This window comes from Ochotona princeps, chromosome X, assembly GCF_030435755.1.
Source record: "Ochotona princeps isolate mOchPri1 chromosome X, mOchPri1.hap1, whole genome shotgun sequence".
Classification (NCBI taxonomy): domain Eukaryota; kingdom Metazoa; phylum Chordata; class Mammalia; order Lagomorpha; family Ochotonidae; genus Ochotona; species Ochotona princeps.
Window position 1 is genome coordinate 26,994,736 of NC_080865.1, and position 26,259 is coordinate 27,020,994.

The 26,259-nt window shown below is 40.5% G+C and overlaps 1 protein-coding gene across 4 annotated transcripts in view; it reads right to left on the minus strand.

Annotated features, from left to right (window-relative positions):
• The window catches only part of POLA1 (DNA polymerase alpha 1, catalytic subunit), a 297,480-nt gene that overhangs the window by 96,218 nt on the left and 175,003 nt on the right, over window positions 1-26,259 (minus strand). For all 4 annotated transcript variants that reach the window (XM_058659192.1, XM_058659191.1, XM_058659190.1 and 1 more), the window contains one exon: window positions 8,881-8,997. In XM_058659192.1, coding sequence (XP_058515175.1) covers window positions 8,881-8,997 — 117 coding nt within the window. The remainder of the gene's footprint in view (window positions 1-8,880; window positions 8,998-26,259) is intronic.

The following is a 26,259-nucleotide window of genomic DNA, read 5'->3' on the forward strand; positions in this document are numbered from 1 at the left end:
CAATTGAAAGAAAGTAGGAATCAGGGCCACATCTGGATACTGAACCCAATCACTCTAATACAGGCTGTAGGCATCTTAACCGCTAAACCAACTCTTTTTCCTCTAATGTCTTTTACATGCATGTTACAGTGACTACTTTTACACCTCCAATTAATTAGTATTTCTCAGCAAGCAACACTACATTCCTTGATTTATTATAATGGATGGCCCTGTCTTACCACTCCCACACTTATTCAAAACTCTTTGACCAGGATCATTACATAGAATCATATATACTTACTCCTGGTACCAATTATCCCAATCATATTTTTAAAACAATCACATGATCCCTCTTCTTGAGTAACTGGCTTCTGGGGTAGAAGGTCTAGAAGTAAAGATTTTTTTTCAATGTACTGGTTAAAGTACCTGATGTTCGAAGGGTTTGGACCCCATAATTTCTAAGTCCAGGGCCATGGAGATTATAAAAACATAAGACCATCATCATCCGGTCAAGAGTGTTGGAGGAATCCTTGTGGAGAATTTTAAGCTGAAGCAAAGAGGACTGGCAATTGGTAGAAAAACCCTATACAAAGGATGCCGATTACATGGGAGCAGCATCCACCCAGAAGGAGGAGCCTGTCTACTGCTAGGTGCATAAATGCACTTTGACATTTTAGTCAATATTTTGAAGACAAAAAAGAAGGCTTATCATGGAACTGTAACTATAGCAGCCAAAAGGCTGTGTGTTTACTGAATCAGGATCCAATGGGGCACTGGGGACAAAGCCAGCAAGTAGAGATTCAGGAGGGTTCACTGCAAGGTCTGTTGCAGAAGGTTGATTAGCCTCCGTAGCCAGTGCACTCCTTTCTGGTAACAAACAGCGGGCATCTCCATGTGGCTAATGTACGGCTCAGGAAATCTAAGTCATGGGCGGGACTTGTTTAAAGTTGTTTCAGAAGCAGACTTAAAGCACGTCCTTTTGATTCCTCACTTTTTACCACTGATAGCCTAGAATAGCTAAAGAAACCTGGACAGCCTCCTTGACCCGGGCTGTGACTCTGAGGATGGAAACCTGGCACCAAGCACGATGGAGACATGAGGAAAGAGCCTGTATATCTTTGAGCTACAAGAGCAATCCTGCACAGTCCTGTATGTATTCATGTGATTAAAAAAAAAAAAAAAACCCTAATGTTTCCTAAAGAATTAAACTGCTTAACCTGCTGCTAGTTTTGGTCTCCATAACTACTTATTATGAAACGATTTACTTCTCCAAACAGATACGTTGAAGCTCTGCCCCTTAGTACCTGTGGCTATAGCCTTATTTCAAAACACAACTTCAGCAGAATCGTTTCCCAGCCTTTTGGTTAAGATCAGGTTAGGATGGTGTCATCTTGGGCCTGAAGGCAATATGCCTGGCGTTCTTAGATATAGAGGCACACAGGGACAAGATGGCAGAAACAGATAGGTATGACACATCTACAAAAGCACAGAATGCCAAGGATTAGCACATGCTAGATGAAGAAAAAAAATCCTCTTCTACTGCTTTCAAAGAATGGCCCTGACAACACTTGGATTTCGAGCTTCTAGCTTCGAGAACTAGAACATATATACTTCTGTTATTTTAAGCCACATAGCTAGCAAAATTTTGTTAATATACTACCCTCATGGAGGGAGATGTAAATAATTCATTTGGCTCTACAAAAATGTTAAGACATGACTTTGCAAGTGACATGTGCAAAAAATTCGACATGTTTTAGTCTTCAAAATGCTCAAACTGAAAAGCCTTGTGAGGATAGATACAAAGAAAGGCAACACAAACCTGAACAGCTTACAAGAACTTTACTAAGCAGAAGAGGCAGCAGGAGCAGGTTTACTCTGCCCTGCATCAGCACTAGCGACATCACTTGAAACACTACATGAAGTTTTGGTCTTCTCGCTTTACTGGGACACCAATTCTGAACGAAGACAACTATTCCCAAAGCACATCCCTGGAAGAACAGCTGAAAATCTATAGATGTTAGTTCTAGCAGGAGGAAGCTATGGGAGTCAGATACCTTAGAACACCTAAGAGGTTCTTATAAAACAGGCATACAACAGATGCTAAATGCTGACTGAACGCAAAAGAAAAGGGGTTGTCTACTTTTGTGTAGGACCTTTCAGCTGCAGTAGAAACAATGAATGAGAGGAAATACTCTGTCTAAATATAAGATCCTTTAACCTAATAAAAAAATAAAGTACACTTTAAAGGTACATTGAAAGTAACAACCCAAATGCTCATCAATGGATAAATGGATAAAGACTTAGTTGCATGTCTATTCAACGGAATATAATTCGACCATAACCAACAATTAAATACTGATTCAAAGATGGAACTTAACAACATGGGGTTAGGAAACAACTATCGAAATGCAGAAGATCACATATCATATCCTCCACTTCTATGAAAGCAGAATAGGGTTTTCAGGAGGAAGGAGGGGCTCCGACAGGTTAACAGGTGTGGGCTTTCTTTTAGGGTGATGAAAATGTTTGGAACTAAATAGAGGTGGTGGTTATACAACATTGCAAGTGTTACTGCACCATTCATTTTAAGATGGTTTATGTTACATGCTTCCCACCACAATTTTGAAAAGAGTGACAATAGTTTACTGAAGGACAAGAATTTGCTCTGTGGTAAGTGAAGCTGTATACAGAATCTAGTAATCTCTTTGCAACAAAGTGGCAAATAAAAATCACAAACAACGTCAAAGGATCCTTTAGTGAAACCCCATTCTCTACTGGAGACTGATGACTACACACAGACATTTTTAAGACTTTCCATTATAGTTCTAACACTTTCTTCTTGTACATCACAGGTAGGCATAATGCTTTCAGAGACGACAATTATAAATAAATCTTTAAGAAAGAGCTTTAGAAAAAAAGACTACAGTTTTCACGCACACTCATGCTGTAACAAGATACTGCCAAGACAGCCTGATAATATTCTGAGTATTCCTTATGTATTCATCAAATCAACACTTTGACCACAACCATCTTGAATTAACATATGACGAGTACAACTTTCCTACTGCCTTTTTCCCTTAAAGAATAAGTTTTCTGTATGATACACATGTTCTATCACAAAACAGTTTTCAATACTTTTTATTTAGGCCTGGCACGATGGCTCAGTGGTTGGGCCCTCACCTCGCATGCACTGGGATCCCATATGGGCAGTTGTTCGTATCCTGGCTTTTACACTTCCCATCCAGCTCCCTGCTTATGGCCTGGGAAGGCAGTTGAGGACGGCCCAAAGCCTTGGGACCCTGCACCCGCGTGGGAGACCCGGAAGAAGCTCCTGGCTCCTGGCTTTGGATTAGCTCAGCTCGGGCCACTGAGGTCATCTGGGGATGGAACAAGCAGATGCAGGATCTTTCTCTCAGTCTCTCCTCTGTGTAAATCTTTCTTTCCAATAAAAACACATGAAATTTTAAAAAGAAAAAAAAAAAGCCTTTTTTATTTGAGAAGAAGCGAGACGGACAGTTCCCATCAACTGCTTTAGTCTCCAAATGCTCACATATATCTGGGGCTTGCCTAGGCAAAGTCAGTAGCCAGGAATTTACTGTAGGTGTCCCATGTGGGATGACAGGAATCCTGCCCCTCAGGGGATGCACTAGCAGGAAGCAGGAACCAGAGTGAAGTAGCAAACTCAGGCACCCCAATACGGAACAAACAACTCAAGCAGCAGGATAAGTCATCAGCCATTATAAAACACCAACGATCTTGCAAGTGAGGATAATGTGTGAAACATTGGGGTTATTGTAAAACAGGACGGGAAGTCACATCTCTGCTTGCCTCAAAAGTGGCCTTCGAGAAATTCACTTGACTAAATAACTAAACAAAGGCTTTCACCACAACAATTCTATTCTAGAGGCTGTAAAACTTCAAAAAGTATTGCTACCATGGCCCGGAGAGTTACGTGTAGACATTTTCTTAGCTTTACACAAAAGATGTGGACTTTTAAAAAAAAGACTTACTTATTTTTATAGGAAAGGCAGATACACACAGAGGACATACAAGGAGAAAGATCATCCATTTGCTGGTTTACTCCCCAAGTGGCTGCAACAGCTGGAGCTATGCCGATCCAAAGCCAAGAGCCAGGAGCCAGGAGCTTCTTCTGGGTTTCCCGCATGGGTGCAGGGTCCCAAGGCTTTGGGCCATCCTCTATTGCTTCCCCAGGTACAAGCAAGGAGTAGGAAGGGAGGTGGAGCAGCCAGAACACAAACTGGTGCCCATATGGGATCCTGGCACATGCAAGGTGAGGATTTAGCCACTAGGCTACTGCTCTGGGCCCAAGAATACGGATGTTAATAAGGAAAGAATAACCTGGTTTGAAACTTAAGTATTACAGTGCAAAACAGTAGATTAAAAAAATATATATATATATATACACACACACACACACACACAAATTAAAGCTTTGGTTTTGGTTAATTACATAATAAAGGATCCCCTATGGTTCAGTTCACATGCATACACGTTTCCAGTTAAAAGCTGAAACAATACCCTGGAAATAAGAAAATATTAAATATTAAAATATTTACTGTCCATCTAGGGTATGTCCTGTTTCTATCCACTAGTGTGAAGAAGGGTTACCTATCTGTTCAGTAACTTCAATAAGCATCAAAGTTTTCCTTTCCATGCTATGCACCTCTTATGCAGCAGACAGTAGTCAAAGAACATTTTAACGACCAGCAACTCATCCATTGTTAAGTTCCTATCAGTCTAAGAACAGTATATTGATTATTCATATACATCTGAGTGTATTTTTTAAGTATCCAAGAAAGAAGAGACACATCTACAATGCGGGAACAAGAATGTTCCAGTCTTCTCACAGCTTTCACATTGCAATCCTGCACAGTACTCAATCCACTGAAAGCCAGGACTAACGAGGAGTTTTGTTGTGCGAAGAAACTGGAACATCCAGAGGCAAGTACTTCACCATTAACCTGGAGTAATATCATTAGAGCTCCCACTAGACTAACCTGAGGCATGTTTGATATTCATTTACAAGTGCCGAATTTTTGTTCGCAGATACCAAGCTTTTATAATTACATAATGCTAAACCGGTTTTATAAAGAAGAAAACACCCTTCTCATTAACAGGTCCACAGCACCTAACAAAGTATCTAAGGTATGGTAGGTGGCTAGTAATTATTAAATTAAAAAAATGTCTGACTGAGAACCAACAACTGAGAACTTAAGAACGAAGTGAGCATAATGAGACAGTATGGAAAACCACAGCATACTTACAATGATTCTGTCCACTGAACAACTGTTTTGGAGCTTATTCGAAACTATCTCAGGAAAGATACATAATTTTCCTCACAAGAGAGAAACCCTAGGAACCACACAAATAGATATAAGATGTCATACACAAGAGACAGCGAGTCCCACTGTCAATGTCCTATAAGGAATGGCCAAGGACAGTATCACCAACAGAGAGAGATGCCTTGAGACCAAGAGGATCATATCTTGAGTGGCAAAATGCCCTGTTAAGCTAGTCTTTGAAAGTTTTACCCTGGGAAGAAAAGATGATAACCTTTATAAATACGTGACTAAATGTCACAGCTTTGAGGACAAAGATATAAGGAAAATAAAAATAAGTCACTCTGAAATGCTTATGTCTGTCCACGAACTATAAGAAGGATAATAAGGGGCAAGCATTTGTCCTAGTGGTTAAGATGCTTAGGCAGCACAGGTCCCAGCAATGGCTCCTGACTCCAGCTTCCCGCTCATGCAGACACTGGGAGGCAGCACCGAAGGCCCAAGCAGCTCAAGGCTTGCCAGCTGCTAGAAGGACCTGGCCCCACTTTCCAGCTGCTGGCTTGAGCCCTAATCATGGGGCTGTGGTAGGCATTTGGGGAGTGAACTAGCACATGACAGTTCTGTCTCTCAAATGAATTAATTAATTTTTAAAAATAAGGCTTCTCTATATTCTTAAAGGGATAATTTGGAGTGGTTCTATGATGTAGTCATTAAGAAAGATGCCCACATCTCGGGCTTCCTGTGGTTACCTAGTGGCTAAAGTCCTCACCTAGCAATGTGCTATGGGATCCCATATGCGTACTGAGTTGTGTCCTGGCTGCTCCACTTCCCATCCAGTTCCCTGCCTGTGGCCTGGGAAAGCAGTCGAGGATAGTACCAAAGCCTTGGGAACCTGCACCCGCGTGGGAGACCTGACACCAGGCTTGGGGAAATAACCAGCAGACAAAAATCTTTCTCTCTGTATCTCCTTCACTCTGTAAATCAGCCTCTCCAACAAAAATATTTTTTTTTTCCAAGATGCCATCATTAGCAAAGAGCTGGAACGAAGCAGAGGAGCCTGGATCTGAACTAACACCCACATGGCTGACAATTCATGTCGCAGCTTATCTCACTGCACAACACCAGCTTCTTATTGATCTATTAACAACATACTTTCATTTTACGTTCCCTCGCCAGGAATGGAATAAAAACTGACTTTCTAAGAATTCAGTCACCACTGAACTTGACTTGATGAGCTAAGATACTCAAAAAGCCTCAAAGGCAGCATCAGCTCACAAGGCAAGGTGACTCCCCTACATCCTACAACTGGATTGATGATTCACACTAAGTATATACACCTCTGCTCTTTTTCCGTATCTGCTGATGCAAAGGCTTGAGATAAGAATGATGTAAAAAGAACTCGCTATGACAGTTAATTCTCACATTTCACATTTAAAAAAGAATTCATACTCTACCTGGTTAATTATCAAAGGAAAAACAAAATAAGGCAGGGAATATATCACAATTATCAAATTAATTACAAGCAAAGCAATGCTAATTTCCAAATGTTGCCAAGGTTGTGAAGAATGGTCTAATCCTGAAGTCCTAGTGGCCAGTAAAAGCTGGGACAGTCCATAAGGAAAGGCATTCGGTGGTTTGAATCATGGTCACATTACATCTATGTACTGTGATGTGTACACTGACAAGAATTTACCCTAAAGGAACATTTCAAATCCAGAAAAGAATCTTTAAGGCAGGAAAATATTTATTACAAAATTCTCAGTAGACATAATAAAAGGGCACTCCCTATATATCTGACTTTCAAATAAAAAAATACAAAAATTCTAAATTAATTCTGCATTAAAAAATGAAATTTTGGTATGAAAATGAAATAGCAACACAGAAAAATACTTGACAAAGTAAACATGATACAAAATCATATTTTCATCGTAACTGTGCCATTAAAAATATGTATGGGGATACTAAAAAAAAGAGTATATAATATACAATGGAAGGTGGCAGCCGCTTGTCGTTTAGATTTACAGCCAAATTTTGTAGAATAATGGGTATTATCTTAAAAAAAAAAAGGATATGTTTTGAAGTCTCACCTTCTCACAAAAAATCTTACAAATCCATGGGCCGGATAAATTTGAAAGTAAAGCACATTATATATTTCCTTACTTGCAAGGTAGACAGCTTGTTGCCATATTACAAGCACCAAAAGATCCTCAACCAAGTATATTTGCTCGGCCTTGGCTGGTTCAACTACTGCCCGAGGTATTGGGTCATAAAATATTCTGAGCTCAGAAGACCTGGAAACGCTCTTGGGGAAGTGCTGCTTGGGTTGCTGATGCTCAGAAGAAGCAGGAGAGGATGGCATTTCAGTGACCAGGGTCATAGGTGACCAAGGGCCTTTCCCTCCCGTCTGGTTCCCAGTGAAAGGAAAAGCACGGCAAACACTAACCTGTGGCTACTTTAAACAACTCTATCTCCCCAAAAGTGTAACACCCCCAAACCGAGCCTCCGGGGTAGGAGTCTGGGAAGCCCTCAGGCTCTTACAAAGGGGTCAATCTGAAGACAACAGCAAACTCTACAAAAGAACAGAACCTCTTTTTTTTTCTGTCACTATGATGTAGCATTCCAAAAATTCCGAAGAAACTGGAGTCAGATCTGTGCTCACATCTGGTGAGGTTACTTTGCGGACCCCCCCCCCCCCCCCCGCCCAGCTGGACCACTGGACTCAGAACTCCAACCACAGGAAAAATCACAGGATCTGTGGTCTGACTGTGGAGTGCATGAGTCAGAACTGGGCCTCCATGGTTGTTGAAGATGGTGCAGTGGATGGCATGCCCAGATGTACATGGGGGATACGACAATCAGTTCATTGAGGCCTACAAAGGATGTGCAGCACCATGGAGGGCAGAAAAATTGGACAGTTCTCCTGATCGAACCTTGACAGTGAGTACCTGGGCGAGCGGAGAATCTAAGGTGGATTATGTCACCAATGGACCTTGGGAGTACTTCCTCATCCTTGCAGCAACGAAATCAACAGCATTTCCGAACTACGAACACCACTTGAGCAGAATCCTCAGAACACATTCCACCTTCGGGACACTGGGATGACATCGGGTGGTCATCCCCCATCCCTGGGAACTGATACAGTTGAGCTGCTGGGAGCGGCCCTCTGCCCTTCTCTCCCCACTTTCCCGATATAGGAAGGTTAACAAGGAGATTGGAAACAGCTGTCTCATCCGCTTGCCCCCATTCCTCGACGTTCCCCACCCTGACCTGTGGTCCCTATGGGCATTCATCCTTCTTAACTATGTAAACATCATCAAAACTAAAATAAATTTAAAAACCTAAAAATAAATAATATGAATAACCAAAAGAGAACTAGTCAGGTTCCCACTTCACTATAGTAAAAGGCAAAAGACGTATACAATCTTAAGAGAAACCAGAGTATGCCCACTTAACTATAAATCATGGCATACAGAAAAAACAAAACTCATGTATCATTTAGAAGTCTGGGTATTTTCGTGTGTGTGCAATAGCAGGATTTCTTCACAGCAGGTTAAGCGCAAGGCTCAGACATGCCTAAACAGTGCCCCCCACTGAGACTTACCTCAGGTCTGAGCGTGGCTTTCATGCAAGCTGGGCAGAGAGGTCCATTTCGGGAGAACTGGAGGGGAAGGTGCCGAGTTCGACCGTGACACATTGGCTCTTCACATATCAACCAGCCCTGCAGAGAAAAAACAGAGGAAACTCCAGTCGAATCACCACCATTTCAAACACAAGTCAGAAACCCTTCTTTTTCAAACCTTCTCTAGAGAATCCAAAATTTGCTCTAGTTAACCCATTCTCCTGAAATGCTGATCTAATCTATGCCTCAGATGTAGAAGTTAGGGCACTCCGTAAGTTAAAAAAAAAAATCACAATCTTGTTCTCTTGGGTTAGAAGGAAAGTCTAAACTTAGTAACATTATCAAAGCTTGCCAGTGCTACCTGTATCACTGACAGAATGTACACCATGGGGACTCTGCTGGTAAAGACCATTTCAAAATGAAGAGTTTACCACACAGAAATGAATGGCCACACCAACAGCTGAACGGATGCAGGCTATTTACACAGTTCCTGCCCGCAGTCCCCTCCATTAAACCAGTACACCAATGCTACTTACCTTGTCGGGTGGCCACATCAAAGTTAGTGTTTAAAGTACTCAGAACCAGCTATACAGCATGACTTGTCATGAAGATTCTCCTGTACATGTTCTTTGCAGGCATAAAACTGCGTACAATGTTTTCAAGGACAACTCCAACTAATGGCTATGTCACTGAGACTTGAAATAGCCACTGCCCACTTCTGGCCCTTTAGAACTCTTCACTGCAGCCATTTGGGGAGTAAATCAGTGGATGGAGGACCCTGGCCTCTCTCCCTCTCTCTTAAACTCTGTCTTTCCAGTAAAAATAAACCCTTGAAAAAAACGGGGCGGGGGGGGGGCTCAGCAACACAATTCTTTCCTACTTCTAGAGCGAGCAAAAGCAGCATTCACACGAGTGCTGCTTACCGCTGCTCGGCCCGCTGCTTCCACATGCTATCACCCCAGGCATTACCTAGAACAAGCTATTCCCAGAAGCAGCCTCAACCCAATGAAGGCAAAGATCGAGACTCAGAGCTGGCTCCTTTAAGGCTTCCACACAAAAGGATGGCACACTGGAGAACTCTGATGCCAATCATGCTCCCATTAAGGAATACAAAATTCATCCAATCCATTCACCGTAAGCTTCATTCCTACCTGAATTCACTGAGCTAATCTACTATATTATTTTTTAAAGATTTATTTTGTTTTTATTTGAAAAGCAGACTTAGAGAGGGAGAAGGAGGTATTTAAGACAGCAGTCTTCCACTCATTGGTCTACTCCCCAGGCAGTTGCAATGGCCAGAGCTGGGCCAATGGGGGGAGGGTGAAAGGAGCCTGGAGCTTCTTCAGGGTTTCCCACATGGATACAGGGGCCCAAGCACCTAGGGCATCTTCTGCTGCTTTCCCAGGCCACAAGCAGGGAGCTGCATCAGCAGTAGAACAGATGGGTCGACAACTGGTGCCCATAAGCCATGTCAGCATCACAGACAAAAGTTCAGTCTACTATGCCTTAGCGTTGGCCTTGGCTATACTACTTTAAAATGTAACCTGAATGTTCCAGCTTAGGAGTTCAACAAGTCTCCATGATTATATACCTGGAACTATATGACAAACTGAGGAATGCATCCACAGGCACAGAGTTTCAGGAAATTACACTGTAAATAAGAAAGCGAGTTCCACATGCTGAAAGATTAAACATAATTCAGTACTTAGCTCTAAGGAACATCTTGTGTAGTAATAACTATAAATAAGTACAAATTGCTCAACAATACAATTAAAGATGGAGTTATGCCTAAGAGACACCATCGCCAACACAGCAAAGTCAGAATATGGTTCCTTGTAACACACATGCAAATGTGTGTTGCAATTCCTAGGGCCTATTAACACATTTTCTTGATCGAAGAGACATTTATATTCACATTCTAATATTTTTAGAATTTTTGGATTATAATCGGCAGGTAGTTTAATGGGGTATTTGCTTCAAAAAAGTTGTTAAAATAACAGTGTGACCCACAACCAGTGCCTTGGAATTACTAAAATAAAGAGACTTGGGCTGGCTCTGTTTTAGGCATGGGTGAGACAGCGGAATGCAGTGGCACTGACCACGTGAACAGATATTACATTTTCAATGCAGGCTACAGACATTAAAGGTGAGCTCAGTCCTTTCCGTAAGTACCAATAAGCACATTAAGGAAGGAATGGATAAATTCAAGCACACTGTCACTGAAAAACGCAGTACCGAACCATCAACACATTATTGTCCCTGTGGGCTTGTTAAGATTTTATTTTATATTCGAGGCTTTCTCTGGTTTGGAATATGTAGCTAGTTAACACTGCTAATCACAATTACAATTCATTCAATTTGAAAGAACATAAAACACAAACAAGCAGCCAGGTAACAACTATCATGTTTTGAGATAAGAAATTATTAAGCACCAGAATACAACCTAGAAGTTAAAATTATTCTAATATAAAGTGTTCAAACAGCTGAAGTTCTTTTCAGATGTTTTCAAAACTTGATGCCATCAATTTACTACAACTTCATGACTCACTGGGTGAGCTGCCACGGGGAGACGCAAAGTTGTCATTTCACCTGCTTTTAAAGCAAACACCCAACCCAATCTGTGACAAAGCTACTGACTCAATGTCCTTTCAAATCATATAGAACAGAGATAATATAATTTGTCTAGACTTCCTACCAGTTATAATTAACATTAAAGAGGTCTTTTTTTCATTGTCACCTCTCTATTCAGTGCTTATTTGGGTTTGTTTGTACTTACTATCTGTTAATCTCCCTTTACAAATGACAACAATAACTAGTGCTATTATGCATGGAAATTAAACATGCTGATAACTCCGGGGAAGGGAACTGGGGCTGAAAAAAACATTACAAACCTCTAACTCTTTATACCTCTTGTTTTACTTTGATAATTAAGCTTTCGATCATGGTGTATTTCAAACAAAACCCTTCTCTGGGGAACAGACCCTCATCATACTCCATACAGGATTTACTGCAGGTCAGTTCTGTCAGACAATTGGGTTAACCCTCTGTCCCCTAAACAAATTTTAACAGACTATGCCAAATCTAACTTTCAAGGAACATTTGTGTTATGAAGAGCAAATATTCCACGTCTTTCAAAATATTCCAAAATGGGGGGGGGGGAGATTTTGCATTACAAGATCTCACAGTTAACTCTGCCTCTCAAAGGGGATGAAAACAAAAGAAATCAAAACACGAATGGTGTACATACTTACTTTGAGTCATCCCCCAGAAAAAAACCTTATTTTCACTCCCCAAATTTCCAGAAAGATGTTTGTCATCCCAATCTGTTCTTATGTAATGCCACATTGCAAATTGTCACAAAAAGCAGGAAAAGGGCAGTAAGTTTTCAGTTACCTAGCCGAACCACTTTCATAACCAGGAAGTTCAAAGGAGGTGAAGGCAGCTGGTGCAAGAGCAAAACAAACCTGTACCAGAACATGCAAAGCTCTGTCACCTGTTGCTTTAATCTCAGCATATCACTAATTCCTTAAAATCATTGTGTACGAAATTGTGTAAAATGCTGATTGGTTCTGATTGCTAAATTATATTTCTGAGACCTCAACTAAAATGGTTTCCATCTGCACATGCTAAAAAGGGATCGATTTCCACTTGTAACTGAGGCGTTTCTGTTAGTTGCACCTTAAATACAAACTCTTATTCATTTGTGTACATTTGTATTTTCTGGAAGGATGAATTCAACATGGTATCGCGGGCTGGAAAAGTCATTCACAAAAGGCTCTCAAAAATATCTTTTAAATAGATGAATACAAGGAGAAAGTTGATGAAAAACAGTAAGGAAAGGACATAAAATTTTCTGGAGAAAAATATACAGTCGTTCTCATGTCCTTGAGCCAAATACATGTTGGAACCTTTTTCCTTCATTTGCAATCAGTTATCAACTGTGCCCAGCACTCTTTATTTTCAGATTTATCTATTTTTGTGCAAAAGGCACAGTTATATAGAAAGTTACACAGAGGTTAAGGGGAGAGATCTTCCACCTACTTGTTAGTTCCCCAATTGGCCGCAAGAATTGGGCCATTGTGAAACTAGCAGCCAAGAATTTCTTAGGAGTGTCGCACATGAGTATAGGAGCTCAAGGAGTTGGGCCAGCCTCCACTGCATTCCTAGACCATAACTGGAGAGATGGATCAGAAGCGGAGCAGTCAGGAAACGAACCAGCGCCCACTTGTTATGTCAGCGCCATAAGCAGAGGCTTAGCTTTGCTATACCAGCACACTGGCTTCTACTTGTTTCCTTCATAATCTCATTATTCCCATCTTCAGAGCAGCCCAGACCTCCAAGTTGCTGTACTGCAGCAGTCTCTTTGCTGGTCTCCCTGATGCTGTCCTCTACTCAGTGCAGTGCATAGAAAGTTCAAGTACAGCTTCCCAGGACCCTGTATTTCCATTCCCAATCCTACATAGACAATGCAGAACAAACATGTTGCTCTGGCTTTCAAATCTCTACAGCCATATCCTGTCCTCTCTCTCTTTTTAAAAAGATTTTGTTTTATTTTTATTTTGAATTTTGTGGTACAATTTCGTATAGACTGGGATTCCCCCCCAAACTCCCACCCCCTGCCAGATTTTCCCCATGTTGCTACAATAGTATAGTCCTTCATAAGGAGTCATAATTCCATCAGTCTCTTATTTAAGTGTTAGTATTTTTTTTTAAGATTTTATTATTATTGGAAAGCCAGATATACAGAGAGGAGAGACAGAGAGGAAGATCTTCCGTCAGATGATTCACTCCCCAGGTGAGCCACAACGGGCCCATGCAAGCCGATTCGAAGCCGGGAACTAGGAACCTCTTCCGGGTCTCCCAAGCTGGTGCAGGGTCCCAAAGCTTTGGGCCATCCTCGACTGCTTTCCCAGGCCACAAGCAGGGAACTGGATGGGAAGTGGAGCTGCCGGGATTAGAACCGGCGCCCATATGGGATCCCAGGGCTTTCAAGGCGAGGACTTTAGCCACTAGGCCACGCCGCCGGGCCCTAGTATTTATTTTTAACAGAAAGACAGATTTACAGAGAGAAGCAGAGACAGAGAGGAATATCTATCCGCTAGTTCATTCCCAAATGGACGCAACAGCCGGAGCTGAGCTGATCCACAGGAACCAGGAGTGCCAGAACCTTCCTCCAGGTCTCCCACACGGGAGCTGGATCCCAAGGCTTTGGGTCATCCTTGACTGCCTTCCCTAGGCCACAAGCAGGGAGGTAGATGGGAAGTGGAGAAACCAGGGCATGAACCAGCACCCATATGGGATCCCAGCACTCTCAAAGCAAGCCATCGTACTGCCCATCATTTTCTAAAGACACGCAGTTCATCCCATCAGATTGGTCTTGTCGCTGTCCTTCAAGATACTGAATGCCTCTTTCCACCTCCTGTTTGTGCTGGAGAACCTGTGCCTGAAGCGCCCATCACTTCAGCAACAGTTCTCTTTCTCTTTGGGGAGACTTTCTGAAGCCCCAGGGATTTTTCCTTCTACTTCTCCTGACACACAGTGATCCACACTGCCTGCTAACTATTCTGCTTTGTTTTTTTTGAAAGATTTTATTTATTTATGGGAAGGACACAGTTGTAGAGAGAAAGGACAGAAAAAGACAGAGATCTTCTATCCACTCTTTCACTTCCCAAATGGCTGGAGCTGGACCAGGTCAAAGCCAGAAACTTTTTCAGGTCTCCCACACGTGGACAAAGAGTCCCAGGCATTTGGTCATCTGTTACTTTCTCAGGCACATAGCAAGGCGCTGGACTCGAACTGCAGCAGCCAGACCTGAACTGGCACCCACATGGGATGCCAGCATTATAGGCAGTGGCTGTGTATACCCATCATGCCACAGCACCAGCCGTTCACAATCTTATTTTATCACTGGTTTTGCCTCCCTCGCAGGATGGTAAATCCTCTGGGGGAGAAAAATCAGCTTTGAATTTGACAGTGTCCTGAAGGATCATACTCATAGAACATAGAAATGAGGTCACAAAAAAATGCACTTGATTGCAGTTTCTTTTCTGTCATTTATTCATGGGTAAGTCTGTGTAATAGAGCTCAGGGAACCTTTCTCTGAGCCTCAGTTTCCCCATGCATAAGAGATAATAATACATCTCTTATTAGGGTTGTTCAGAGAATCAAATCAAACTCAGAAAAGTGTTCAGTCAATGTAAGAGGTTATTATTTTTCACCCTCTGTATGCTTGCAGTATTGGGGAATGTCACTGCTGAGCTGAAGCTGACAATGCACCATTAAAGATGCACAATTTGAATCAGGAAAGAGCCTGGTCAGCTTCCACCTAGTGTTATTACAAAACGGAAAACTACAGTGATGGTTAAATGGTAAAATTGGGTGGAGCTGCTTCTCAATTTGACTGCAAAATATTACAACTATGTAGTCAACATAAGTGAAATTGTCATGTTTTCCTAGACAAAAAGTATACTTGATCTGAAGTTATACACAGCAGGATGGCTAGTGAGGGAAAAGGAGGTGGAGTTTGCTTTATTTTGGGACTCATTGAGATTTTCAAGAGACAAGCCAGCCATGCAGCGGCTCTCCAGGAACGCAGTGCCAGGGCAAGGTGTGCCAGCATGGGTACTTGGATTTCAGAGTTCATCACATCATTACTCGTATTTATTAATGGCCATTAACTAGCCTGTGTCCGAACAATATGCGTTTTTATCACACTCCCCTTCAAAACCATTTGGTAATGGTTTGGGGTTCCCAGCACATTTTTGCACTCAAAAGAATATCTTGCGAGAAAAAAATGGGTCCTACACATAGTGCACAGTATGGGCCCACAGCTGCTTTTGAACCATGACATGTTGTGATTCGGGATTTCCAGAAATATCAAAAAAAAACCCAAATTGCTTTCTGACCCACATTTGCACCCAAAACTGGGGGGAAAATTTTTCCTGAAATCTCCAGGGGAAGTTTTCATAGGAACATAATTTTGCTTTTAAAGTTAAGTCTTCTACACTGCAGCATGCTGGCATGTCAAAAAGTGATCATTAAGTCTCAGAGTGGTGCCAAGGTAGGAGATGAGAGAGCAAATCAGAAAAAATAAATAGATAAATTAGTTAGCAAAGTTAATACAAAAATATTTTAGAATTATCAAACAAAACAAAGGTGAAAGGACCTCATCGGTCAATGTAAGAATTTTAAATATTATTAAAATTGATTTTTAAAGTCAGACATCTCTTTAAATGAACAGTCATGTCATTTCATCCAAGTTATTTGAAACTTATTGATCTTATCATTTGTGCAAGGACCAGACTGCCATCAGTTTGCTGAAAGGATAATGGAGCACTCCCACACTGTTATGATAGGTTAGAGACAAACAGCGCTCCTCATTGAAACACATAGAATAGCACTACAAGTGGACAAATTCCAACCTCAGCAATTGTGTATTACATGATAAATTAGTGACTTGGGTTGCTTTGCTTCACATCAATTCCAAAATCGTATTCTTGCTATTTTAATTTGCAATCAGGGCTTGAGCATCAGAAGATGTTCCTGAGGTACATTAAAGAGCCCCATGTGAGCCATCTTCTGCCACACTGTGAGCACAGAGAGGCAACAATTACCATCAATTGTATTTTACCACTGTAGGACAATACTAGAACAGTTACAATTGTCTCCATGCAAGCAACTGGGGGAAAATATACTTCAAATGACTTTATATGGAAAATTACATTTGGGGGGAAAAAGTTCAATGGAGGACATGAATTTTTCTGTACGGGCAGCTAAAAAGCTCTCCTAGTATATTCAAGTCTATTCTATAAAATACTCTCCCTATTCATCCAACTCAAAAGCAAGCTACATTCTTAGGCTGTAATAGGTCACAACTAAGTACACAGTACCTTGCTTCAGGAATAATTTTGCTTTGTCTGTCAACTGTCAACAAAGCACAAAGAGCTCATGCAACCCAGCCATGTACTGTGGATGTTAGAGATCTAACAAAATACAAATAATAAGAACACAAGATTCCATAGCTACCCTGCTTTCACGTTATATGAGAAACTGAAAGCATTTTTCTCTCCACATTCCATTCATCTCTATTGTATTATGAATCTTTTCATAAAAGATTTTTTTCCCTATGTGAAGCTACAAGTGACTTGGGGATGTAATATTCCAACTGTGATGAATGTCCGACTTTGCAACATGAATGGTTATAAGTGGATGTCAGTTCAGGCATATAGCCATTTCAACAAGAAAAAGGCAGAAAAGAATCAAATGTAATGAGATGGTAAAATGGCTACTCTAGTGTTTATATTAATATTTTAGTGATGAAGCCTTAAGAGTGTTTATTATTTCCATTAGCGTTGCTGTCTCAAAAAACACCATCTTACCTATGAACACAGAACAACATATGCATACTTCAAAATAAATTCAAGCCTCAGTTTTACCAGTAAGTTCAAAGAAGAAGGGAAAAAAAAAAAAACCTACTGGAAGGAAATACTCTAAAAAAAAAATGCCATCGCTGGTTATATCTAAGTGTTTTCTTCTTGTTTCTGTGTTTTCTAAAATCTTCGCAACAAATGCATTTTTTTTACAACTGAAAAAACCATTATTAATGAGATAAAATAGTTTTGTCAAGCACTTTCATTATAATTGATTATTAATTAATTCAAAAAATATCCTGATCTCTAGCATGTGTTTGGCTATTGCTAAGATGAATTTTCAGGGAATGTGCTTACAGGGCAAAAGGACATGTACAAAGTTTGCTCCTTCTAGCTAAATCTCAAATTTCAAAACCAGGTTCATGTAAGCACTCAAGTAGGTCTCAGTGCATGTAATCGCACTGTCAGAGTTAATAATTGAATTAAACAACTCTGTCCCGAGCACAGTCCTATGGAATATGATTGCAATACTTTTCTTTATGATGACCAGTCTTTGAAGGCCGGTGATCAATCACTGTTAAAGAGAGGTGCCTCGCTCTCTTCCTTCTTCTCTCAGTGTGCACACACGAATCAACTCTGATGTCCCAGGGCTAAGAATCAATTTTTTAAAAATTCATTTTCTTTGCTCAAGTTCATCTAAAAGGTATTTTTATTCTTTGCTTGTTTGTTAGCAGAACAGCATTTATTGGTATGGTTTAATACAATATGCCTTCGGGTACCAAATAACAACTGTTAAAACTGACCTATCTATGCAACTGCCTCAAACGGAATCCTTAAAAGCAGAATTGGAGTTCACACCATCACCAGGCAATGTTTGTTCATTTAACTTTAATTATTTTCTCCTTGAGAATAGTACTAATGAAACTGAATATCTTTCATGGTTTCGAAGGACCATTTGAATAGTCTGTAAACAGAACTAAGGGTAGACAAGAGATCTGGCTGAGCCACGGGGTTGCTAGGTGATGTAGAATGTCAACCCACAAACTTGGTAAGGTTTGCTCTGCTTTCATGACACTTTCACACACTCTCAAAAGTTTTGAGAAGTGATTTTTCAGGTGGCCATTAAAAAAAGAAACAACAACAACAAAAAACCCCTGTCTTCGAAATTCAGACCCCACCAGATTCTTTGCCAGGTTCACAAGAGATGAAATCTATCTGACCTTTGGCTTTAACATGGGGAACTTTCGGTTTTACAGAAATCAAATGGCCATAACTTAAGGAACAAATGCAAGGTGGATTGTAACATTTCAAAAAGGCACTTCTAATCTTCTTATTTAACTTTAAATAAAACTTAGAGTTCTTTGCAGAAAACTAAATGTAACCACAATTTGGGGTTAGGGCATACAAACCAAAAACCCCGTGGCAAACGACTGCACACGGCTCATTGCCATGACAAGCCTTTCAGTTGAGCCACTCTGGTCTCGCCTTGAGCCTGCACTGAGTCTCACTGCCTGTGAGGCTTCTCCCTCCCGCCCCCTCCTCCCAAGCTTCTTTTTTAAGTAGCTGATCAGAGATTGTCCAGTAAGAGCACTTTATTAGATCATCAGCCAGAGGGGTTCACAAGTACTGAGAGCAATGGGCTCAAATGCGGCACATCAGTTTTAATAGACCAGGGGCTACTAGTAAACTGCAGATACTGCTGAGAACTTTCTATGCACTGAACTCTTGAAAAAGCACCGTCTCTCCAGCTTAAATGCAGCTGCCTCTTTCAATGCCGCAAATGGGTAAATTTGACAAAAAAGCCACCATTAAGACTACATGAAAGGCTCAAGACAACATCCTTTCAATGCTTTGTACTTCAGTAATCAGATGTACTTACTCACCCCCTCCCCCAAACCCGATCAAGAACTATTTCTGAATGGTAGGAAATAATTCCACTTTGTACATCTTTTAGTTAATCAAGACTTTCTATTCAGCAATTTGACCTTTTGTTCAAAACAGGATTATCAGTTTTTTCGCCAGTTACCAAGGGCGACTCGCATGGTGAACATAATTGCAATAATTTGCAAAACACCATGGCAACCCACATTACAACTAGGTAAATACTGGGCTTTTGTGCTACATTGTTATTTTCAGAGATGCTGAAGTCAAAGAACGAATGACAAATGAACACAAAATTTATATTTGCTTTGTCTCAAAAGAGAAGAAAATTGATAACAAGAATTGGGGGGAAACCGACTACAGCTGTAATTTCTAACTTGATTAATTAGGATGGTAACAGTCCTTAACAGTATATTCAACAAACAGCCCTGACTTGGTCTCTCCACCCACCTCTCTCTAGACCACTACCACTGTCCCCCCACCCCCCCAGACAAATTTTTTCAGCTTGGAGAACAAACATCCCCCATTTGCTCTTTTCTTCAACTTAATGGAATCCTTAATTGCAGAATAGTGTTCTCCTGCTCTTCACGGCAATGGAAACCAGAGAAAGCAGGAGAGTGGCAGGGCGGACGGGGACTGCACTCCTTGTTTTCCTGCCTACTTTGGACACCCCAGGCCCAAGGATGAGAAGGCATTTTCCTGGTATCAGCAGCTGCTTCGTGGCAGACAATGCAGTAAAAACTATTTAGCTTTGCAGAAAAGCTACTTCTTTCCTCTTGGCAACACAAGGTAAGTCTATCCGCCGACATGAAGCTTCATAATTTAAATGCCAGAACGTAACATGAGAAAACGTAGCAAAAACCACATTTTCTTGTAAAGAAATTATTAACTGCGGGACTGTCCAAAAGGCTGTTGAGCTGCGTTTGCTATTTGAGAAAGACGTTCAACAATATCACTAGTGTGCTGAAAACCATGTTATACTAGTGGAGATCCAAGTTCACAAAACAATCTAAAATATACACTGAGTGCTCAGAAATTCAAAATCAAAACCATATTTTGAGTAGATAAAACACAGCCTCTCCAATAGTATAATCATTCAGTAATAAATGTGACAAAGAAAATTTGCACTAATATATGTATATACACACACACACATTTTAAAAACTCAGGTATGGAAGGCAAAAGTTGTATCGTTTAGTAAAGGAAGCCTTTGTAAGACTCACAAATTCTATTATACATATGTCAATTTTTTGAAAATTATCAAAACTTTGCAATGCAAAATGTAGTATTGAGGCACGATAGGAGGAAGAGCCTGGCAGAAGTGGGCTGCCGAGGTCTTCCAAGAGGAGCACCTCCAGATGCGCTGGGACCCCAGCCTGCCCTCTCCGCCGGCCTGAGGAGCAGCCACAGGACAGGGACCCAGCCACGTGCACATCACTCCGAACTTTGAAAAAGCAAATCAACATCACACTCTGATGAGTCCATTTTTACTTTGTCAGGGCTGAAAAACTCCAGGCAGCTCTCTAAGATTCAGCTGGGAAGGATCAGTCTAACACGATGCACAATACGCCTCCCAAATTCTAGCTGCTACAATTTTTCATGAGGCATAGAAAGCCAAAAGAATGTGATGCATTCAATCCTTCCCATGAAGTGTCAACCTCCTTACACCTTGAAAATATATTTTCTGCTTAATTTGAAATTTACCATACCTGCATTAAGTGTATTCCTATCAAAAGTTTAAACGCTAAGAAGAAAAGTATCCTTTAATGCAAAATGATAAAGGGTTGAACAAGTCAGTAATTTTTAAAAAGACTTATTTTATTTTTATTGGAAACTCAGATATACAAAGAAGAGCAGAGACAGAGAGGAAGATCTTCCGTCTGTTGATTCACTCCCCTCAACTGGCCTCAATGACCGGAACTGAGCCAATCCGAAGCCAAGAATCTGGAGCCTCCTCCTGGTCTCCCCCACAGTGCAGGGTCCCAAGGCTTTGGGCTGTCCTCAATCGCTTTCCCAGGCCACAAGCAGGGAGCTGGATGGGAACCAGCACTCATATGGGATCCCAGAGTGTTCAAGGCAAAGACTTTAGCCGCACGGCTACTGCACCAGACCCTCAGTAATTTTTTAATAAACAGAACTGATCACAGATCAGAAAATGGCCCTAGGAACATCTTTAAAGAATTCCTTCGCTTACAACATTTTACCCAGTACACTTGCCCTCCTCCCCAAAAATTACAGGGCTTCTGCTCCAGTGGATTTTATTTTTTCTTTTCTATTCTCTTAATTTTTTTTTAAGAAAGTGTACTTGTTTGTAAATGGGCTATTCTGCTTATTGACTTATTTATTTAGAAAGGCTCATCTACAAGGAATGGCAACAGTCATCCTCTCACGATGATAATAAATGACTCAAATCCGTAAGTCAGGAATGACAACACTTAGCAGGTGCCCTGAGTCCCTTCTCCCAGCTCCTTTGTATGGTTACTAGGGGACAGAGGGTGACACACAATATGACACTGATCTGCTATCCTGGCACAAAATCCTTCCTGCTCTAGAATTTACAATTCTGCCTGCACGTGGGGTGCAATGGGGAAAATGCTACAACACAGGAGGCTGGAAACCACCTTGTTTCTGACTCGGTGGGCCTTGGTTGGAACCTGCAAACCTGCATTTCAAACAGGGACTCCCGTGATACTGGTTTAGTGACATCACTTTGTAAGTCAGAGTCCGGAACACAGAATGGGCAGCAGCATCTGAAAGCTCCCTGAACGACTGCAATGTGTCAGCAACACGCAGAAACACGGCTCTGGTGTTCTCACTTTCCTCTGATAGAAAATCTTCAAAAACATATCTCAATCCTGTCTCCCTCAATATTTACTTTCCCTTGACATTATTCATGTGGATCACACTTTTATTCTTCTAAGATCCTTATATAGCATCAGAACTAGAAAATTCTTAAGAATGACTTAATTCTATTAAAACAACTGACCAATCCCTAAGCTAGTTTGCATAATATTTGCAGCTTAGTAACATTCTTCCTTTATGTAAATCAACAAACCAGAACTTTAACAATACAGTCCTTAAAGTACGTACTTAGCCTAGAATACCAGACTTTCAGAAGTGCTGCTGAAAACTGTGTCTATGGAAGACCACCACATTTTGATAAGCAATATGAAATAACATATTTAAACTCTAAATTTTAAAATTGGAAGACTTTAAAGACCAAGTCTAATCCTCTATATGTGAGAAAAACTAAATTCCTTGTAGAATCGCACACATCATGTGACTGAATTTGATAATGCAGTGCTCTGACACACCACCCCTATGCTGCTCAATACGAGCAAGTAATTATGTGTAGCTCTTGAACATTTGCAATGTGGCCAGCCCAAACTGTGATGTGTTCCAAGTATAAAACATAAAACCAATCTCAAAGACCTGACGAAAAAAAAGAGGACATAAAACAGCTTACTGACATCTTTAAGACTCACTTCAGAGTTAAATATTTGGAATATACTGAGCAAAATGAAATTTACTAATATGGTTATCTCTTTGTATTTTAAAAATACAAATGGAAGTATATTACATTGCTCCAGATACTGCCCTTTCTCTTAGAAGCAGAGAAAACTGGGCCCATCACAGTAACCGAGTGGCTACTCAAGTCCCCCCTTGTATGCGCCAGGATCCAATATGGGTGCTGACTGGTGTCCAGGTGGCCCCGATTCCCCACTTCCCATCCAGCTCCCTGCTGGTGGCCTGGGAAAGCAGTCAAGGACGGCCCAAAGCCTTGGGACCCTGCACCCGCGTGGGAGACCTGCAAGAGGCTCCTGGCTCCTGGCTCTGGAATGGTTCAGCTCCGGCCGTTGCAGCCACGTGGGGAGTGAATCAAGGGGAAAGAAGATGGTTCTATCTCTTCTCTCTGTATATCTGAGTTTCTAATAAAAACAAAGAAATCTTTAAAAAAAGTAGAGAAAATTATACACTAAGGGTACATATAGCTCTGTAATGTTCTTCTTAATGATGGCACAGAATTCTACCATATGGTGCAAAAATTCAATAAATTTTATCCTAATCAACAATTAGATTGATTTCAGTCTCCATTACCAATAATGTTAAAAAGAATATCCTTGTACAGTATGATAACATCTATAATACTGTACAAACTGGAGTGCATTTTTAATATCTAGTAAGAATGTGTGACTGCTATCTTCCCTACATCCTTGCTTGCAGAATTTACCATCTCAATTTGAGATTTTTATCAATCTGATGGGTGAAAAACTGGCATTCATTTGAAGTTAAGAATGCGAACATCTTTATCCATGGTTCATAAGCTATTTGCATTTCTCCACAAATTGTTCCTGTCATTTCCCTGTTTTTCTACTAGGTTGTTGGCCGAGCTCTTCTTGGTATGAAAGAAAGCAGCCTCCGATACTTGGGCTGAAGACACTGGCCGTGCTCATCATTTTCCTTTGACTTTGTGATACATATGTAAAAATGTACATAAATATGCAAATATTTTTAATGCGCAGGTACTTCCGTTTAGGATTCGGAATTTTGCACTGTTTCAAAAAGTTTTCAGTTTGAGAAATGCCATTTTAGTGCAATAAAACTTCACTTATGATTATATGATGGACACACCTGCCTAAACTTACAAAATGTACAATACCAAAAGTAAATTCAAAATGCAATCAGTTTAAGGAACAGAGAAGAAATTCAAGCATATTTGGTTTCCAGATTACTAGCATCTCCTGATATCAATCACCCCTTCATAAAACGCCACTTGGGATTCTCTGTAAAAGTCATCAAATATTTCTGTACCAAGAGATCTAAGTAGTCCCAACCCCTACCTACCACTCAGAAAATCTGGTAGGGCTCACAGGGCACTTCTGAGAACTCTCCTGTAATTGTATTTTTAATTACAGGCATCCTTAAATATGTGAAATACAATTATATAGTCAATAATCTGAAAATGTTCAGCAGTCTTTGCCAAGGGTAGACGCTTTTCCATTAATTCAGTCTTCTTTTAAGTACTCCAGCAGCATTTTAAATTTTCCTCTCATTCATCTAGCACACTTATTGTTAAGATTATTCCTAGGTATTTTGTTGTTTTGTTAGTATAAATGGGATTCAGTTCTTTCATATTTTCTAATTCCTTATTATTGCATAGCCCAGAATTACTGGTTTTTCAGAATTACTACTTTATAATTATTTACCTCAGTAATTTACTTTGTGGGTTTTTGACTGGTTTCACTGGGCCTTCCAGGTTCTACAATAATCTATAAATAGAATTTCCTTGCTCTCCATCTAAGCTGTTATACACAATTATTTACTTTTCTTGTCTAATTACAATGGCTAATACTTTTAGAACTTGATATTGGTGGATGGTTCCATTGTGCTGACTCTAATGGCAGATTTCCCTAGACCCAAATCTTAGTTGCTGTGCGATTTTGCAATTGAACAAATTAATTAAAATAATCATTATATATTCTGTAGTAACGGGTTTTTTTTTTTTTTTTAAGATTGATTTATTTGAAAGAGAGAAAGTGGTCGATCTTACACCATTAGTTCACTACCCAAATCCAAATGGCCATAACGGCCAAGGTTGTGCTGGGTTAAAACCAAGAGTCAGGAGCCTTTGAACATGGATTCCGCGATCCAAGTACTTCCAACGCTTTCCCAGGCATATTAGCAGGAAGCTGGATCTGAAGTGAGTCAGCCAGGACACGAATTAGTGACCATATGGGAAGGTGGAGTTGCAGATAACTCTCTTACTTACCATATGAAGTTTTATTTAAGTTAAACTACTATGCAATTATTTTTTCTTGCTCTACCTCTAAAAAACATGATGTGGCATAGCAGAGCTCTCAATTCAGTTGTAATGAATGCTCAAGTAGAAGAATTCTCTAATTATGCAGCATAATTAAAAATAAAAAGATGGGGTGCCTCGTTAGACTTCGACTTGTCCACAACTGAGGTTAGAAAATAAATACATGTTGTATCACTGAAAGTATTTCCTCCCAATTAAGACTCATTACATATTAAGTTACACGTCACATTATCACTGTTTTCATTCAGCTGCTCTTGCCTTATAGCATGCATTTGTGACCATCTGGAACAGTAGTTCTCAATGTGTGGTCCTTGGGTCAGCAGCATCTGCACCGCTCAAGAATTTATTCAAAATGCAAATTTCCTGGCCTCACTGCAGACTTAGAATTTGACACCTAGGGATGACATCTAGAATCTCTGTTTTAGTACATCTTTACGGTGTAGTTATGGTAAGCGGTATGTATTTAAATAAAAAGACTTAACAAGTATAAATCATGACATTAAATGGCATTCCATCAGGATGTGAAATATATTCAGGCCATACTGAGGTAGAGTGCTAGAATGACAGATGAAAGTTAAATTAAAAAAAAAATTCAGTTTCTCATCTTGACATTTTCCTGTGATATAAATCTTAAAAGCTCCACACATCCTATGGCCTTTTCAATGCTTTGAGTACCAAGGAGTTTCATACATATTTGCCAGGACCTACAGCTTCACAAATGCTAGGTCCCTCAAAAAATGTGCTTCCACCATAGGAGATGTTTCCATGTGTTACTGAAAAAAGTTTAAAGAAAAATTCTGTGGATTAAGCTTCTCTCGGCCTTGGTCTGAATCTATTCCATTTCTTCTCCATTTGTGGCAAGTCTGATATGTGTCTCATTATGCTGAGATGATTTTAGGCATGCCTGTCCATGAGCTAGCCTACTGACCTACTTCTGACTCTACTTGGCAAGATGGAGAGATACTATTGAAGAAGGAAATCTCTTTACTCCTTATCTGGTGTTTTATATAAGGAAACTACAAAATTTGCCTTTCCTGCATAAGCACTGAGTATGTCGCCAGGAAAGCAGCAAATGGGGCCAGACTATGCCATTAATTGTCTAAGAACAGAGTAGTCTAGTAATCAACTCGTCTTCCCTGGAAGCACTCTCAGAAGGTCTTGTATATTAGAAGCCAGCAGAGAGCTTTACATTTCTAGATATTAGACTTGAAACCATCATCGAGTGAGAGCTACTTGTATAGGCAAGATTTCATGGATCTTCTGGAGATTAGAGGACTGACATACTACACT